Source organism: Odontomachus brunneus, unplaced genomic scaffold (assembly GCF_010583005.1).
Source record: "Odontomachus brunneus isolate Ranch 3 - 2012 unplaced genomic scaffold, Obru_v1 Obru_scaffold_063, whole genome shotgun sequence".
NCBI classification, from domain to species: domain Eukaryota; kingdom Metazoa; phylum Arthropoda; class Insecta; order Hymenoptera; family Formicidae; genus Odontomachus; species Odontomachus brunneus.
The window spans coordinates 1664608-1684574 of NW_022639513.1; the positions used below are offsets into that span (position 1 = coordinate 1664608).

The 19967-nt window shown below is 41.7% G+C and overlaps 1 protein-coding gene across 5 annotated transcripts in view; it reads right to left on the bottom strand.

The window, feature by feature from the left end:
- Positions 1-19530, bottom strand: part of LOC116846271 — a 20905-nt gene extending 1375 nt beyond the window's left edge. The window contains exons 1-7 of one of the 5 annotated variants that reach the window (XR_004378447.1): positions 19363-19530; positions 12681-12817; positions 12359-12515; positions 11872-11960; positions 3527-3670; positions 2908-3162; positions 730-838 (exon numbers count right to left, since the gene is read on the bottom strand). Coding sequence is in view for 4 of the 5 variants with exons in the window: in XM_032819907.1 (XP_032675798.1) it covers positions 1327-1409; positions 2908-3162; positions 3527-3670; positions 11872-11960; positions 12359-12515; positions 12681-12780 (828 nt within the window). In the remaining variant the exon portion in view is untranslated. The other 4 variants (XM_032819907.1, XM_032819908.1, XM_032819909.1 and 1 more) reach the window with 4 other exon arrangements.
- Between the last annotated feature and the right edge of the window lie 437 nt (positions 19531-19967).

Genomic DNA, 19967 nt, shown 5'->3' on the forward strand with positions numbered 1-19967 from the left:
AGAGAGAGAGAGAGAGAGAGAGAGAGAGAGAGAGAGAGAGAGAAAGAGCTGACTACGCTACCGAGATTACGTGACAGGAATTAGAATGATGATGCTGTTCGTCAGAACCCTTTGGCTACGACGCTCCCTGACTATTGTCGCTCCTCCCGTCTTCGAGGGACAGCGGCAAAAACAGTGAGGATGGCTATCGGCATTTAATGCTAAAACGTCGATCCCACAAGCGGCGTGATATGCTATTGCGAATGGTAACAATTAATCGCGAGCGACGATTAACACTAGAAGGTACACAGCGTTCCTTCCGTCACTCGGAGGAATCGTCTTTTTTTCTTTTTTCACATGTATATCTCTAATTGCATTACAAAGTATTATAATTAAATTTTTCATGTCAGCGACATAGAAGCGGACAAAGTACCTTTCCTCATCCCATCTGTTCGTCACGCGAGAGTTAAGATTTTGTGCGGGAAAAGAAAAGCGGAGGGAGAAAGAGAAGTAAGATTTTTATCGCACGATTATGCATTTGGACAAATTTACCCGAATGTCGCCGTTTTAATGAACAAAAATTCGAATCCTTCTAGTGTTAACGGAATAAATGGAGCGAACGTGTTATGCAGCGGAAGTTTTGCGTCGAGTTTGGAGCTTCTTTGTTTTTTAATCACTGTGCAAACAAAAAATCGCCACGTCATCGAGCAGACAAACGAGTGTGTATGTATGTGTATGATGGGCACATACCGCGTATTCGACATTCTGCCAGCGGAGCTCCTCGACGGAGTAGCGGCACGGTAATTAAATTAATAATTACCACAAGCTTCTAAGAACATTCTTGTAGCGATAACACAGTCTGGGGAAACATTTGGGAAAATAGTCGAGTTAATGCACAAGTACGTGTGTTGGATGCGTGAGAGGAGGTGGGATACGCGCTATAATTTATTCCCGCGTTGAGAGTAACGTCTTAACATCAATTGATATCGGCGAAGAGAAAGACACGCGTGGTAGCCCAAGGGTTGAGGCCCGAAATCTTGTGACAAATCTTGTACAAATGAAACAGCCGTCGTAATATGGGCCTATTACGCGTTTATACGTACGCTCATCACTCAACGGTTACAGAAACTACTTGCATGTTAATGGCTCAGTATATACGCTCAATGTGGCGCAAAGGAGGACCGTTTTGTCGTAGTGAGAATCGTGATGCCACCACTAATCCCCTGCCGACTGATTGATTATTTGTCTGACTTATTAAACGAGTAATGGGGTGGCGGGTTGGGGGATTGCAGTTGCGAGGGATTGAAACACTTCGGCCACTCGAATCGTACCGCTCACTTTTTTTGCTTAATATGTGGTACGTTTATTGTACCACGGGCTGGTAAAGTGAAATCGTGGAACTGGCTTCGAATAATAGTAGTATAACTCTCCTGAAATGATAGATATTCGTTTGCTGTAGCATCGGTCTTACAATTGGATCTCTTTGCGCGTCGTCGAGAGCGCTCGCGATTCTCGCGAGTCGAATGAATCGTCGCAACAAAATCTTGCGGAGCGAACCGTTCAAAAAGATGCAAAGTCGCCGACCGAGGAGGTCGAGATTTCGCCAGCTTGGCAAACGGGCGTTCTCGATTTTACAGCTCGACGCGAACTTGACGCGGCGATATTGTGCCTGTGCCAAAAAATCGCAGCAGCAAAACACCGAGCTGCCAAATATCTTTGTATGGCCGCGACGATTTGTATTTTTGATCGAGGTGACAGGCGTGGTGGATATTCCGCGAGTCGTTTCCCAACACGTCGCGACTGGCGATGACTTTGGTCGCTTGAACGGCGTTCGAATTTCGACCTTTCGAATCTTTCCAACTTTCTCGCGACCGATTGCGTAACTCTACCTTGTTCATATCGTTTGAAAACATTTTTACGCCGGTCGAAGAAGAAGAAGAAGAAGAAGTAACGCGCGTCCTCGACACGGCTAGAGAAGTAAAAGATGTTTTCGCCAGTAGAGACGTTGAGTACTTTGTGGCGGAGGGAGGGGATGAAAAATTGCCAAAATATCCGAACTATTCTACTAGTAAAAAAATAGACGGCTATATGACTTTCGAAGGCTCACGTATCACGCGAAAATGAACGAGATACGAAAAATACGTGTTTCTCGCAAAACCCAGTCTGTATTCAAACTGTAATTCAATAATAAACGTTAAGTATGTGCTAGAAGGAAGATACATTGCGCGTTCCAGACTACTATATATCGTCGTATTTGACATTTCGATGCGCAGAACGTCAAGTTACCAAGAATTTCGTAATATCTGAAATAAGGCTATGTAATGGATAAGATTATGTAAGCTGTTTTGATCTCTCCCCGCGACACTAATATGTCTCTCTGATACTTATAGTAGTCTAGACCACGCTAAACGTTTCTGCATTTGCGACTACGAGATTTGTCTTTTCGAGACAAAGTGACGGTAGTCGCAAATGCGATTCGCTGGCTACAAGTTTTGTCAACAAGAAATGTTCTCCGTTTAATTTTGAGAACGCGTTTAATCTTTCAGCACTCGCTCTGTCCAGAATTCGACATTCTTGCGCATTAGATAGCATTCGTAGCCAGCGATCCGTCAGCGATCGATGCCACTTTGTGAATCGGACGAATCGATCGAAGAGTTTCGACTCGGAATTCGCGACTGTGATTGGTCGACTCGCTTGGCGCCTCCACCTTGCCGCGCTACGTGATGCAGCGCCACTGTACGCGAAGTTGTAACGGTCGCGAAACGTTCCTACGTTTCGCGAGGTTGTCGTCGTTGTTGCACAAACGGGGTAAGAGTCACGGCCTGAATCGGCGAAAATGGAAAATCGACGGACATGGCATCGGTCGCTGGCGCAGAACGAACGGCACCGCGTTGCTCGCGAAAGGATGGCAAACAGAGTCACACGTACCGAAGGGCCTGATGGGATGTCGGCTCCACAGATAGCTACGCTTAATCGGACTGAGGTAGCTGTCCCTCAAGTAAAACGGCGTACGGTACTGAGCGTAGCTCGGTATGTAAGGCGCGTAGCTCGGGTACCACCACGGGTCCCTGGTGAACGCACTGATAGGCGCCATTGGTGACGGCTCCAGGAGATCGAAAAGCGGCTTCTTACGGAGAAAGACGGACGAATACGGCCACAAGAAGTCGTCGCCCACGAGATTACCTGCACGAAACGGTTATGATTCGAATCGATCACGGACTGGCGGCGGTCGTCGGCGGTCGGTCGGCGGACGAGCCGAGGGAGCGGTGAGTATTGTTTATAAATATATACTAATTACGTAAGTGGAGGGGAGAGAGGGAGGGGGCCGCGTGTACACGCCGAAACTTGGCCTTGGACCTCAGCACGCGAAATATTATTAGCATTGTTTAGCGGAGATGCTATCTTTACGAGATACCCCGAGTGACTTCGTCACTGCAATTTCAAGGTTCAATTGCGCTTAAATGAGGCAAGCGTAAATATTGGCAAGACGAATACTTTACGCGCGAGTGTTATCGTATGTTAGAATCGAAGAAGAACCTTTTCTCACCGTAAATGTCGAACAATCGTTTCGTACTGAGCGGCGGACTTAAGTGGCGAGCCAGAAGCGGGTATTTGCTCGGGTAGAGTCTGTCGATGTCCGCCAAACGCTTCAGATGGTCAGTCCAAGCCTTCTCAGCGTCGAATGTTTTCGCTGTATCGCGTCGTATCGCCGGAAATGAAAGCAGAAACACGGCGATTTATTTTGCTGCGCTGTTTATATTTCACCTTGACGAACACTTCTCGCGATTGATCCGCGTACCAGAGAGAGAGCTCACGTACAAATTTTCCGATAACTTTATTTGTCACGGTTCGTCCGGGAATATAGTACACGTAATCGATATATTTATACAACGTCGAGAAGACGTCCGGGTGGTCTTGGCTTTTAGCATGCAAACATTTTGCGCAAATATCTGACGTATCGTTGAATCGATTTCGTGGATCGCGCGAGGAGTGTTTCTGGCAGTTTCGTCGTTACGTCTGCCTGATAAATGCTATATGAGCGCACAGAGGAGAAAGAGAACCGACTTCACCTCAACTTTTGCGAATAATGGGAAATTTTTCCGTCAAAAGTGTTTTTTTTACATTTTTCACAAGACAAATTTATTTAAGCGATGCCTTTGAATTGCTGATATGGGATCTGTAATTACAACACATATCGTATTAACGTCGACGTTCTCTTTCAATTTAAAAGGACCGGTCCTTTTGGTATGAAATGATGCAATGTACTTGATGACAAAATGAAGTCTTTCATATATCAGCCTTATTTAACCAATAGAAAGATATGCGATCGGTCTTTTCGACGAGAAATTCGATGTCAACTTTATTTATCGTTTAACTAATAACTTGCAACAGATTGGCCGAATCGTTTTTACCGTATGGCCCAAAGTATGCCTAATTGAACTTTGCTTGCGCTCCATTTTCTCTTTTTTTTTTTTAGTATTTTAGCGCATAGGCATCTTTCATCATTTTTACAGTGTATTTGTTTTTGTGATAACGGCCGTTTCACATACACACACACACACACGCACACACACATACACGCACACAGATACACGCACACACGCGCGCATTTACACACATATATAGATCATGCTCGAGATGCAGCGTGCGTCGAGTTCGATGCAAAGTTGAAACACAGGCGTGTAGTAGGCGGGGAAAGAGTTACTTGGCAAAATATTTCTACGAATTATTCCTATTTTTACGTGATTAGATACGCTAGCAACAATCACCGCAAACAATATCTCCTTTCGAGATACAATTGATGCATGGCTCGTGCCGCAATTCGATCTTGCGTTATACCGATAGACTAGACTAGAGTCATTGCACACAAATTTATATCGTTTATAATTACAAATCACAACTCGCTTCGTTCAAGCGAGTTAAGCGCTACATTATAGGGTCCTGTCCCTCGTTTCTCATATCCTTATAAGCCGTGCGTTTCTACTACAAGTATCACTTCTTTCTTTATACATCATGACTTCACTAACGAAAGCTGGCGAGCTCGTGCAGCTACGCGCGAGTCCGCGTGCGAGAAAAAAATCAGCGCTATCATAAAAACGAAAGTCAAGTAGCACGGTGTCACGTAAGATTGAAAAAAAAGCATACTAACCTGATGGAAAAAAGCTGCCTCAAAAAGTCGCTGATGGAAAAAAGCTGCGGCGATTCGTGTCGCAAAAAGAAAAGAAAACTCGACTGGATAATGTCGGATTTCGACCAAAAAAGAAAAAGTCGAAAAAGGCGGTCGGCAGTGCTAGGTTGCAGCGCGACTCGTAGTTGACTACGGCTTACCAATGTTTTCTCTTTACGTGAATACTAATTATGCGCGATCGGTGCGATCGCAAGCTTATTGAAGCTCGTTGCTAGCGATAACAAGATCGATCTTGTAAAGCTATCAATTTAAAACAATATCGCCAAAAACATCAGCTCCTAGCACGTAGCGCATACCATTTCGATTTTCTGATAGAAAAATGAAATTTTGCCGGGAAAATTAGGTAAACTAGCACGATTTAATGTCGTTAATCATCACAGTTTGGTACGTACTAAATTTCAGGTGCGTGTACAATCGTCGTCCGATGTGAGAATTATATACAACGTTTGGCGATCCAGCGTATACGTTGCGACGATCCGTATAATCGTCCGTGTGATCGTCACAAATTAGCAGTCGTTAATTAATGCAATGTCTCGAAAGAATTACATTGGGCGGAGATGGCTCACTTAAAAGCTAGAATCGGGGATTTGAGAGGATTGGGGATCGAATTAACGGAAAGAAAAAGTACATGCCATATCCTGAAAAAGATAGAAATTTCTGGATTTGGTTGTATAATTAATTGCACGTTAATCTGTCTATTGTTAGTAGATACTCGGTACGCGTGCATGTATTATTGCCGATTAGAGCGTGTATTAAAAAGAACTTTCGATTTTTTCTTTCGTCGCCCTGAACCTCCCTCGTGATTTAACTCGAATCTGAGAATAATCTATATGAAAATAATAATATCTTTGTAATCGTTAACGATGACTATATATACAAGTATAAAAGGCATTTTTTCGCGAACCGTACTGGGATGCAAATGTGCAAATCAAACTATTCACTCGTCTCGAAGAAATCAAAGCGGAGGGAGACGGTCGACGACGGTCGTGTCTGAAAAATCGGAAGTACGAATTAGAACGCGTAAGCGTAGTTTTCGAGAGAAAATTTCCAGCTTTTTCAAGTTTTGGCGGCCATCTTCCGTCTCAATTTATTATCTTTTCTTCGTTTTAGAGTTTTGTGTGAAAAGGAGGTTCTTTTTGCACGTTTTCTTCTCTTTCTTTCGCAGGCTCTTGCCGCCTGATCGCTCGCATACGCACGATATGCATGCCAAAAATTTTTTTTCCGGCGCAGAACTACCACACGTTCATCATACATTCCGTGCAGTCCAACTTTTGCATTCTCATGATTACTTTCTAATTTGTTATACGGGCTTGCGTACAATGCTGCCTAATGTGTCTATCGACGATCGGAAAAGCGAGTTTGCCACATTATCCCATATTCGATTTCGCCTTTTTAAATCTCCCTTTCGGCTTAAATTTTGTTTTTCGCAATCAAGCCGCTGCCTCCACTTCAGCTGCAAGAGTTAAGGATTTCTGAATAATGCGTGGTCGCGTCCTGTTCCCGTCACGTATGACGAAACACATTACAGATATATCGCCTAGATTATTTACGCAATAATCACATCTGATACACGAGTTTAAAACTTATAATTTTCCTTCTTCTTTCTAGCAATTTCTCTTAAAGAAAAAATTTCTATTCTTTGAAATAAAAATGACAAAGCTCGAGTTGAAATTTTGTTTCTACATTAACCTTGCAAGATTCGTCGAAAGATCAATGAAAAATATTTTTATTTTATCTGCAGTTAATTTCAGCTCAATTTTAATAAGCAAAGTATTAATCATACAACTTACTCGACGGTGGATAGTGCGATAAGCAAATATTAAATAATCTCATAAAGATTAATGACTAAATAAGTACATCAAACAATGAACATTCTTTAATTCATAATCTTTTTCATTTTTTGTTATTGGTGTTTGTGTGAAATCTCGATAAGATTTGGAAATTTAGAAGGTGGAGAAAAGAAAGAACTATATGGACAAAGATAGCACTAGGCTCACACAGCAATAATGCTGTGAATTTTAATTTTGATTTAATATATGACGTATCTCAGCAAATACTTATTATAATATTATATCTCGATATTTTTGAGATTCTCGATTTTCCATTGACTCTTAAAGTTCAACGGAATTTGCAAGGCCAATGTAAGATCAAATTTTCGATTCGGGAGAACATACATCTCTTAACCGGATCATTTTTGAATTAGAGACTGTATCAGAGACTGTATCAGAGGTAAATAGAGTATCGAGTAAGTAAATGTAATTAAAGAGGGAAAACAAGGAAATATCAAATGATATAGTGCTTTCTCATCGTGCAGAAACGAGAAAACGAATATTATCATTGTTCTTTTTATGTATTATACAATTGCAAAAGTTTTGTCACTTAATAAATAACGAATTGACTCATTTTTTCTGATTAACAGGTTAAATAGTTTGATGTATTAATCATTAAGCAAATTGAACGTATTTATGATAATAAATTTATTAGCGCGTATTTCATTATATAACATTGTTAAACTGGAAAAAAAGTATGAAAAATGTACAAAGTATATTTGTAACGTGATAAGTACGCGTCACAAAAAATTCGATTGCAGTGTCGTCAACTCGTCTCTTTGAATTTCGCGCGCAAAAGCATAATAAAGCTTTTCTCTCTCTCTCCCTCTCTCTCTCTCTCTCTCTCTCTCTCTCTCTCTCTCTCTCTCTCTCTCTCTCGCATTCTTGTGAGTCTCTCAAATTTTCAATTTTTCGATTCTCGGTCGTATCGCCGGTATCTAATCTGGATGGCTTTGGCTCTTTTCACGACAAATTTACTTCTGTCAAAAGTCATGGGATTTTTCGACGATCGTCTTAATACATCGAAAAGAAGGGAAGATTGTGAGGGTTGGGGCTTTAGGATAGGCGATAGGTATATAGATATAAGCCTGTCTCACATGTTATAAAAAAGCGTCTAACATTCTCAAAGTAATAAGTTACGATGTGTTATATTGTGAAGTGTAAACTGACATGTATACGTTTACTTTATTGTTGCGTTTAAAATTTTTATATAAAGTATTGGTAATTTATATACAGAGTTTACGCAGTGCTTTAAAATTATTCAAAAATTTTCACTGCAAATTGTGTGTGGCGAATGCCAATTGCTATTTTCTCAACACATGTTTCGCAAAACTGTTACTTTCAGTTTCTATGTTAACCTCTTCAGTGTTCACAAAATCAATGGTTGTAAAATCGCAAAAAAAAAAATTGTCAAAATTCGGTTATTCTGTAAAAATGAAAGACTGTTTTAAATAGACAACGACAATCGCTGTGATGGGAACGAATATTCATCGAATATTAAAAGGATGTCGGAATGCTGTTTTACCAGCATTTTTTGAACAAAGTACACTCGTTTATGGCTGCATAGATCATCTATCATAAATCTTTTTGAACGTTTATAATACAAACACTAATAGAGTCCGGGCTAGTTAAGTTTATACCACACAAAAATGAAAAATTATGTTTCTTTCCGCTTATGACTTCGCTAGCCAGCACAACTCAACGCGTGATATCCAATGAGCGTATTGTTTTCCCGGAAGGAGCTGTACGTTCATTGGATATTATCCGTCGCACATTATGCTAACTGCGAGAGTAGAACCCAGACACACAGAAAAACTTAAGCAGTAAGCAAATTGACTGATCACAGTCGATAATTCTTCTTACGGTCCAAGAATCAGTGACTATTATTGGTCAATTTGCTTACGTCTTACTGCTTAAGTTTTTCTGCGTGTCTGGGCTCTAACTCTGTTTCAATACAGCGTACAGAGCTACCATTTGAAAAGAACATTTGCTTTAGATAAAAGTTCTGCAGGTTGCGCGGGCACAAGAGGCAACCCAGGCTACAAAACTTGCATTGTACTACTCAGTTTTCAGAATTTAAGTTAGAAGTATAGTATAAAAGAATAGTTTATTTGTTTGAAAATTAAATGATAATATGTGCATGAGATATCGATATACTAAGAGATAAAATAGAGCAGTATAGCAGTATTCCGCCTGTCATTAGAGGCGATGTCGATGCTATGCTATACTCACGTACGTTATAAATCTCACTTGGCGCATTTATTCGACATATGAAGTACTTGAGTTTATTGAGAACATTAGTCAGTCAGTCATTCAGGTATGATATTTACTTAATTTAATAATGTTAAAAGACAGAGGCATCTCGTATGACGCGTGAGTTTTTCTCTTTTTTTTTTTAATAATAAGTGGTATCAGAGAAGCACGTTCTGATATATTACCTATTTATAAGCTTATTGAATCTTATTTACAAGCTTATCGAATCGTAACCAACAGATGTTCTTCCCTGCAGATGAGAGTGCATGCCTGTCAGAGTTTGAAACTCCGACATCCCCTTAAGACGTTGAATAATCTTTCACTTGCGCAACTACGGGCAAAAATTCACGTATGTAGTAGTGTGATGTGTCGTGTATTATCTGTAAGCGCAGGAACACATTATAAAGCGGGATTATCGGGCGTTATATTAATTGATCGTCTTTCGTAAGCAATGACGTCGTGCTCGGGAAGTGAGGACGATTCGCTCTTTGGTCTCCCATTTACGAGAGATCTGTTGGCGTCTAAGGTCACTCAGATCGATGATGCGATTCAGTATGAGCCACTTGTTGGGCCTAGCGCCTGGAAAGAAATCAGAATCTCTCTCAGACGATAACGAACGACGGCGACGACGACGACGACGACGACGAATTGACAAACAATACCCCATATCGATGACAGATAGTTTTATCGATGACAAGTACGACGTACTGGGAAATGCTTTCTTTCTAGAGACGAGTCACAAGACGACATCTCAAACACGACATGACACATGATCCGATCCGTGACCGATGAACGATGGTGATCGATGAGCGATGATCCGTTACACCTGAATGCTTGGTTCGTCGTTAGGGATGGTCGTTACACGTAGTTACTGTATCGAGCAACTGGTCGAGATAATACTTAGTAAAAATTAGCTGATTAATCGGAGTCATTGGTAGCACGCGATGTGTAGAAATGAGGAAAGTGCTTTCACGTTAGAACGTACGTAGGCAGGACGAGCTAAAGAAAACGTGCTATTTCGGCTATTATGGATTGATTTGTGCGACAATTGTCGAAACGGCTATATTTATCAGTCATACGTTTTCCTCTCGAAGACAAGGTGACCAGTATATTACGCACGAATCAGACGATCACAAGACAAACAGGGCGGGAAGTTTTCTTCAGCTCACCCTGCAGAACGAATAATGAAAATATATACAATTCTGGTGTTTTTCCACTCTTAATAGCTGATTACATTTGCGCGTCTTGATGTCGTGATTGCGATTCAAGATCTGTCAAATTGGGATATTAGAAGAGCGCTGTGATAGGAAGAGTTGATGTTAATTCAGACTTTATATAGAGAAACTTTGGCGATTGCAACAGTCGCTGATACATTTTTTATAAATGTATCCGTCACATGTTTTTTTTATTACCCGAAGGAAGAACAGTACAAACTTCAGATATCATGCCAAAATTTCACGATCGAGTCAAATCTCGCCCAAGTTTCGATAAGGATTCAAAGACAGGGATGTGACTTCTCGTGCAGAGTTTTCGCGTGAGACAAAAAAATCGTCGGTTATATTTAAACGTATATGTATATATATTTATGCGTACGTATATATAGATGCATGTTCTCTCATATTGCGATATATATAAGTATGTAATAACTTAGATACAAAGAGATGCATAAAGTAATTAGTATTACATATGGCATGGCATGAAGATAGCCAACGATCGTTTAATCGACACTATTGCGGCTCACGGCGACGCTAAAAAAACACGAACCAACGAAATCGGCACGTATACACATGTCCGAGGAAAAAAATTTGCATACGCATTTTACACATGTCGGAGATGTGCGAAACGTCGCAAGGGTGAGGTGGGATAAGTGTATAACAGGTCGTATCGGTTTCATTCTCTTTTCTTCTCGGTTGAAGTGGTGTGCAGACAAAATCGGGGACGGGGACAGGGCGCAAGAATGCGATACTCTCCAGGGGAAGACGTTTCTGGCTTCTGAGAAAGGCCCGGAGAATCTATGAATTAGTGTGTATGCGCAAACGGACGATGTCGTTCTCTCGTGTAACGATTGTTACTTTTTCTCGTTTTTCCTTTTCCCCTTTAGAACGCCGGCCAGAAGCCAAAAGCGCCGGGTTACATATCGAGAACTTAATCTAGGAAGGTCGGCGAGAACAGATATTGTGTTATTTGTTAGCACTTTTGACGGTGAGGCGGATTAAGAGTGAAAAGATTGAGGATTGGGGGTGATTTTTCGTATGCCATTCTGCATACTCGTGCTCTTTGCTCGTTCTTGCTCTCCTGTTACTCATTTTACTCTCGTCTATTCCATTCTCTGCGATCTCTTCGTCGCGTTTCTCTCCTATATTTTTGTTCCTTTTCTTCTCATTCTTTCTTTCGCACTCTCGTTCTCCCGTCTTTTGCTCTCGTTCGATATCGAGATATTATAGATTTTCGTTTCGTTTCGCGCCTTTCGATTCTCTTTCCAAGACGTCGTTCACTTTCACACTTTCTCTCTTTCTCTCTCTCTCTCTCTCTCTCTCTCTCTCTCTCTCTCTCTCTCTCTCTCTCTCTTTCACTCTTTCTCGCTCTTTCTTTTTTTTCGGACTTTTGCTTATTAGTACGTACCGGGGACGAAGCGTTCTACGGGTTTGTACTGATGGGGATACAGTTGCCTCGGTGAGTAGCCGTAAATCTCACGGTGCACGGGTAGATACCTAGAGAGAAGAAAACAGAAGAGTTAGTTTGTTCGAGAGAACAATTGTTTGATCCCTAACTGTTTTTCAAAACCACTATCGACATTGAAAATTTGTAGCGACATAAACTATGGATTTTTAGTACTGACAGCGAACGCAGTCTTTGTCATTCAGATAAAAATTACGTGGATCACAAGGAAAAAGTGACGCTACCTTGGCTATTCATCTCCAGAATATCGATAGTATCTTTAAAATATAAGAATGAGACTCTTTCTCAGAAAAGCAAGCCGGCTACTTGAACTTCATTTGTTTATTAAGTTATTCTTAACTTAATGAATCTAGCTGGTCCTCTTGTTTGACTGCTTTTATGATGACGAACGTACGATGAAAATGGATACAAAAATGGCAGGTATACACACCTGTATCCGGGAACGTTAATACGGTCGGCTGCGTGAATCGGGTTTTCGAAGATTGACTTTCCAAACGGCCACGAGGTGGAATGCAGCTCAGGAAATTCCGAGCGGAAAATGCTGCGAGGCCTGTGAGTGTGCTCGGGAGCTCTGATGTCGTCGGTGCCTGTTTTCGTTTCGTTTCGTTAAGAAATACGTCTAGCACTTGATTCGTCGGGAAAGTTCAAGATAGTTACATCTACTGTGAGGGTCAATCGTTTTCTATTTGAGTCATATCTTGCGAACCATGAAAGAAAAGATAAAAAGAAGAAAAGGAGCCTCTTTTTCTCACCTTTCAAGGCCCGTACGTAACTCTGCCAAAATTTCGCCTTCCTTGTGATAGGCTCGTTGCGTCCGATCATGTCAAGATTGCTTCTGAATCGCGCGTCCATTTTGTCACTCTACTGAACTGCTAACCACGCTCGTTCGCTGTGACAAAGAAAAAAGCAAAAAGGAAAATAAACGTCAGATAGATGCTGCGTATTCGTTAAATTCGCGGATCGAAGACACAAGATCGTGTTTGATTTTACGATGAGTGTGTGCGCGTGAGTTCTATCCGTTTAATATTCCATCAGAGAAATCGCTCTTCCTCGCGCAAAAGAATACCGTACACGTGGAAAAAGAATCGTTGAAATAATTATAAAACACATGAAGCAACAAATTTTAATTACGTGCTTTTCATCGCCGATCCTTTTGTTGATTTAGGATCGACGTGATTGGTGACAAAATTTTGCATCTTAATTAATTTGAAATTATTTTAATATAATTATAATTGATGCAATAACAATGTGTGTGGCAATGAAGACATCGTCTGATGAAACTCTGCGAGAAATGGAGCTTAAACAATTCCTATACTCTTGCACAAAAAGAGATTCTTCACAGGTAATTTTTTTCACATGATTCTTGTGCACGTGCACGGTACTTTTGAATTAGTAATTTGTGTGTTAAATTGCAAGAGAGTAAAAGAGATTAGCAAACAAGGAGCGTTATGCAATAATAATAATAGTAGCTCACGCAGAGAAGAAAGATTTGATTATTTTCCTCATCAAGCAGAATAAAAAGTACCGACTTGCTAATTTTTTGCGCCACAAGCCGAATGTAACTGAGCTTCTACGAGCAAGTCTTCTCGTTACTCATGCGATATAAGAAATTCCCGCAGCCTGAGGCGATTGCATAAGTAATTTTAAATTTAACGGCTTGCGTAGGTGCGGCAATGCTTTTTTAACCTTGCTTCGATAAACGGTGCGCCATTTCCGCGAGCCATTATCACGTGGCAGTCGTTTCGACGTCCCTTTATTTACGCGCGCACATAAAACAATCCTGGTCGGCGAATTCGTACATTACATGCAGTTTTATCGATCCTAATGTTTCGCTTGTTTTAATATCGAGAGCTTCTTCTTTTGGAGACCACTGTTTATAATATTAGTGTTTGTAAAAAAAAATGTAACATTCTCTGATGATAAAGATCAAACGAGATGATAAAGAAATGCTTACTTCAGTTAAAAAATTCAACTTGACACTCTGCTTGACGTCTTATGACATAATGTCATAACGCGTTGTTTTTAGAACGAATCAGTCATGTCGTGCTTGGAATTTTCAATTCGGAAACGTTCGTCATATAGCGGCGTCCTGTTTTCGATCGCGTGCAAAAGCAAAATTGGTCGTGGCGTTCTTTGTGTCGACCAATCGTAGCCTGTGACACAAACCGACGCGTCGTTTTTCTTTTTGTTGACGCAACAGACGACGCTAATTTTAGCGTCACGCATACTTCATAGTCGCCCTGGATCGCCGGAGCGTTTTCTCAGATACTCCCGTTTCATTCTCAGCGGGAGTGACTGAAGGTCGCGAAGACAAAATGAGAATGATTTGCCAGTTTTTTCCTCTTTTTTTTAATGAAGGGAGAAAAAATTAAATATATAAGGTTCGATTAGCGTTGTTATATTTATTGTTACAGCAGCGCGTCTAGTTAAGTTTCTCAAGTCGTATCGTAAATTGATAACAAAGTCATGAAACTCGTTTGATATAGTTACTTGAGGTTCAAGTTTGTGCCAGTTGATTTATCGTTTCTTGCAATTATCGTCTAACAAGTCGCAAACATAACGGCGACATCTAATTCATCCTCTACGAGAGAACAATGAGATCGGTTTGAAACCTGCAGAAAAATTTGACATTCTTTGAACGTTAAAAGTCTCCCGGGAAGAGAAATTGGACCGCGTGTATAACGTTCTCCAGTTTGGATTCTCGGCCAGGCAAAAAGGAAGGCGTCGCGGCGCCCACGAGAGCGCGACGCGTCGTGACGCAAGAGTCCCGGATTCGCGGTCGCTATATTTAGGCTGCCCGGGCCCCGGTCTGTTTTTAGTCGGTAACAGGTGGACGTCGAAGCTGCGCGCGAAAGGCGACGTAGTCGACACGAGTCTCCGTTTGACTTTGACCGATTTTCGCGAATCCCCATCGCAGACTCCCCATGGTAATGTCGCGGCGTTCCGATGATCATGACCTCGACTATGCCCCGCCATAGTCATGGCGATTTCAACGCCGGACCCCGACTCACGGTATAACTCGAATTTGCGATCTCAGTCGCGGTTACGTCCTGTCAAGCGTCCAATTGTCGGTCTCGATCCGCTCGACAGTTTACGCGCGTATATAGTTGTTACTTTAAACCCGGAAAATTACTTATATTTAGGAGGAGTTTTATTTTTTATAAATAAAGCGTTTAGGTTCTATATTAGCGAATTAGAAGAGTTAGAAATATATTTGGAGAAGATTAGAGGCTGAGAGATGCACATAGGCGAGACAATTCCGAGATAATCTGTGATTTCTTGTGATTTAACTTAACTTCTTTTGGCAGTAATTTTATAAATTACTGTTGTATAAATTTACTGTTAATTTATTAACAGTACCACAACGATGTGTGCGTGTATATATGTGTGTGTTATATATATATATATATATATATATATATATATATATATATATATATATATATATATATATAAAAGTAGACGTAATAGGAAAAATTCATCCAGAACTGCGAATCTCTCAATTTCAATTTTCCGACTCATTCGTAGCCGCTTCTATTAGATCGTATCGCAGTGCCGCGAGTATACGTTTCGTCCGAGAATATCTTGACCTTAAAATCGCACCCGCGTGGAAATGGGTTAAGCCACGAGGGCTTGACACGCTGACCAATTTGTGCGCATCTCCGCGAGACGTTACGAAAATCAGGAAAGTTTCACGAATCGAATATTAAGCGAGTAAAACGCCAAGCCAAATGTACGTATAAAAAATAAAAAACTTTACAATTACATTCAGTTTAATATGATCTAAAAAATATTTCACGAGAGCGTATAAAGATATAGTGTCGTAGAATTTCTTTTTCTTAAAATTTCTTGAAAAATTATTTTGAAAAAAATTTGTCAATTTATTGGTCTATAGAGTCTTTAAGATGTCTCTAAAAAAAAAGAGAAAAAAATTGCGACGAAAGAGCGTCGGAGACGCATTTTTGTCGCATGCGTAACGGAAATCAGGTCAACGCAGAAGCGCCGGAAGAAAAATAAAAACGAGAGATGTTGGAGGCGTTGGGGAGGTATGTGGAGGCACAGAGGAGGTAGAATACATCCCCATCTGAACACGCGTGTGTAATCTAGATGGCTTCTAAAAATATATATGGCGCGTCAAGCAAATTATCTGGGATGTAGGTCCAAAAACTGAAATACGACGCTCCTCTCCCACCCCCCGTAGAGTCGTTTGATATTTTGCGATAACTCGAGAGACCGCTTGATCGTCGTCGAGGCATTTTAATTGAAAATCCAGTAATATCACGTTTCTTTCGTGGACAAGAAAGAATAAAGTTTCGAGATTGCGCGTTTATTTGTGAAAGTAAGACAAATAAGTAAGTGTACATACTATATATCGTTTATTCTGTTGTGTCGATTTTCAGAATATATAAACGATAACAACTGTATTCTATCTCAGATTCATTGATCAGAATGCAAAGTTTGAAAATACAGTTTGTGTACAATTTCGTTGTCGCGTTTGGCGGGAATTTGCATACCACCGCGTATGCGTGTCACGAAAATACATCACTGGAGTCGAATAATCAGGAGGTTTGGCACTCTCTTGCCAACACGTGCAGGGTTTCAGCGACACTCCCGATGTGTTGCAACGGGATTACGGTTTACGACCGCCGCTGCGACTCTCTGCCACTTGTCGTCCTAGCATTCTTGGCGGAAAATTGTGCGGCTATCCTCGACCTCGTGAGAGAGCCAACTTTCACATAATACATGCGCGATTAAATAATGATGTATTGCATATTTCGTTGAAGTAGTATTTCATTTGGAATCAACTCGAGCAGCCTCTGTTACGTTTGAACATGGATTGTTTTACAAGTAGGAGCAACTCGAGAAACGTCCACGCTAATTAGGAATACATTTTGTGAAAATGAAGCAGTAAATTGTAAATGTAAATTACAAATGTAAAAATCACGCGAATTAACTGAATTAACTGAAATTACAAATTCATTCATTCACATCTATGTCGCTCGCTAAATACCCACGTATGCAGGAAGGCGAACGAGTCCCGAGACGGTTAGCAACGCGTTATAACGATTATTTTCGAGGCGAAAGTACGCATCAATGGCGTGTAGGAACGGTGGTGTTATAAACCCGGGCCGATGTTGAAGACTTGCCAGGCGGGCGAACGAATTTCCTAAGTGCAGCACGCTTCTTCGGATTCCGGCCTTGCGTGACTCGTTAAAAGCCCGTCCGCGGCATCCGCGTGACCGTCTATCCCGTGGGGTGGAATTCAAAGGAAAACTTTCGCACATCGCGATATTAATGCCGAAACTTTATCGGCATACCGAGGAGACTGAGACCACCGACCGAGAGATCAACGGCGGCATATTGAAACGCGAGAAGTGCGCGCTCGTTTGCTCTACGCCGGGAAGTAGTAATCACCCGTTCGCGTCAGACGCCGCCTGACCGTTTAAGTAGATACAGACGGCGACAGTGGACGGACGCCGTGCGCTCGTACTTTGTTACCTCGCTCTGACGCTTTACCGACTCGTGCATTTATTTTGTGCAAGCGATTGAGACAAAAGTACCAATACTAGGACACTACATATATATATATATATATATATATATATATATATATATATGTATGTATGTATATATAATAACACTTAATGATACTTAACTCTGAACATTCTCATTGTTTTGGGGTCTTAAAAAAATACGAATAATTATACTTTCTCAATATAGAGAAAATATATATATATATATTCTATGTTAAAAGTTTAAGTATTTATTATCTAAAAAGCAAAACAATTATAATTTTCAAAGTGCCAGTGTTATTAATGTCCAGGCATACAAGTGTTCAGAAATACAAAATTGTTGCGTTCGATTTACAGACTTCGTTTCAAGGCTATAGCTCATCTATCGAAAAGTAATCAAGGTCATTGATGATATCGCAGTGGGAAAGTCGCGGTGGAGAGAGACAAGAACACGGAAATTCGAATCGCGATCGCGCTCCTTAATCGATGAGTAAATTGTTTTGTGTTTTAACAGTAGAAGGAGAACGGCTATAACAGACGCGTCGGTCTTGGCGGCGAATAGCGTTAGGATCGTCTATTTTCAGCGTATGGTATAAATACGCCGGACCGTGTGCGCACTCGCGCACGTAACTTACGTAAGCTTTAAACAAATCCTTGCCAATTATTATAAACAATTCGCCACTGGCGATCGGCACGAGCTCCGATCGGGGATGCCGTCGACGATCGTCAACGTGGCGCGCGAGCCTCAAATTGGTATCACGATAAAAAGGAAACCGAGACGACGCGCTGGCCATTGCCAAGTCATTTTCACAGAATTAGAATTTGTCGGGGGCGGGCGCGAACTTGTGACGGCGGGAGAAGAGCAAGACTGATAAATTTCTGACGTTAACAAGGACTGCTGGTATACTCATCGTATACACCGAGAGAGAGAGAGAGAGAGAGAGAGAGAGAGAGAGAGAGAGAGAGAGAGAGATCTCAATCGTCCGACGAAGATGTCTAAAAATTTTTGCAGATCCTCGCGAATCGTTTCTGATCGGTACTACTTGTATCACGCTGTTCGAAAGAGATTGTGTTCATCTTGAATTATTTAGAAACGAGAGAATCTATATCTCCTGAAATTTGGGGCATTAAAGGGTTGCAAAAAATTATGCTCCGAATTATTATCGATATCATCGCGCTTGCGTTAAAATAAGGAATACTCATCATGAGTAATCTGATGTGAATTTTTGATCATTTAACCTCAACCATTTAAACGATATGACTGTGATAAAGTGAAAACAGTATTTTGCCATTATGTAGGTAAAACAGTCAACAAATATTGAGATAAGGTATCGACTCCTGCGAACTCTTGTACATTATGTTAGTGACGTTGATTAGTCCGCAAACACACACACCTGTGAGTATATATATAAAAAAAGAGGATGAAGGAATGACGGGGTGAGAATGCGGTTAACGCACGGGCGGTGAGATTAGTCGATGGAAGAGCGAGTTCCTACTAAATACATGTGTGGAGAGACGCAGCTCGGCAGCAGCGGAAGAGGGCCACGTCCGATTAGGCGTTCCTTTTTTCACTGCCGCACAAAGTGGACGATCGAGGACGAACGCATCCCGGGACCCGGGAGTATCGCGTGTGATCGGGGGTCGCGACCCTCGACCTTATCCACCCTTCGGCGCACTCACGATGTCGCTCGCGTTGTCCTTTCGTCACCGTTTCCCGATCCTCGTCGAGCTTACGTTCTCGTCTTCTCGTCTCGCAGCTAAAGCTTCTCTTCCTCACAATTTTTTTCTCGCCTTTCCTCTCTTTCTTTCACACTCCCCCTTCTCCCCCCTCTTTCTCTCTATCGAAAAAGAGAGAAGAGATTTTTGCGTCCAAAGAGAAAGAGAGAAAAGGAGATAGACAGAGGATGATGCAGGTCTTTACCTAAGTATTTCGGGCGACCGTTCGGTTCGGGGTTTGGACCTTAGACTGGGCGACTGCCGTCAAAAGTGTGGACTAGTATACCGCGGCTTGGTACACGGTAGCGCCGATCTGGCGACGGTATCCGGCAATAAGCCACGCGACATTTATGGCACAACCCCCGCTAGCGAGACGCGATTGGTGGAGATGCGTCGATCGTGGGTTGGAGGATGAGGAAAAGAGCGGAACGTGCGCGTCGTCGCAGCTTCCACCGCGGCCGCCCTTCGGGCGCTCTCTCTCTTTCTCTCTCTCTCTCTCCCCCTCCCTCTCCCTCTCCCTCTCCCTCTCCCTCCTCCCTCTCTCTGGCCCTCCCCTCCGATGTTTTCGCGCTTGGAAACTGTGCGCCCGGTTTGTAAACGGAATTTACGATGTCGATACACATACCAGAGACTCGTACTCTCCGATGATGTTGTAGATCCCTCGTATGCCCTGGGAATCGAGAGCGCATTCACGCGAATCCCAATGCGCAAAAACGCGCTGGCGTTATGTAATATTAATGTAACTCTCTCACACATACGCTTTTCACGAGAAAGTTCTTTCGAGAGGGCAGCTTCTCTCAGGTGTGTGGA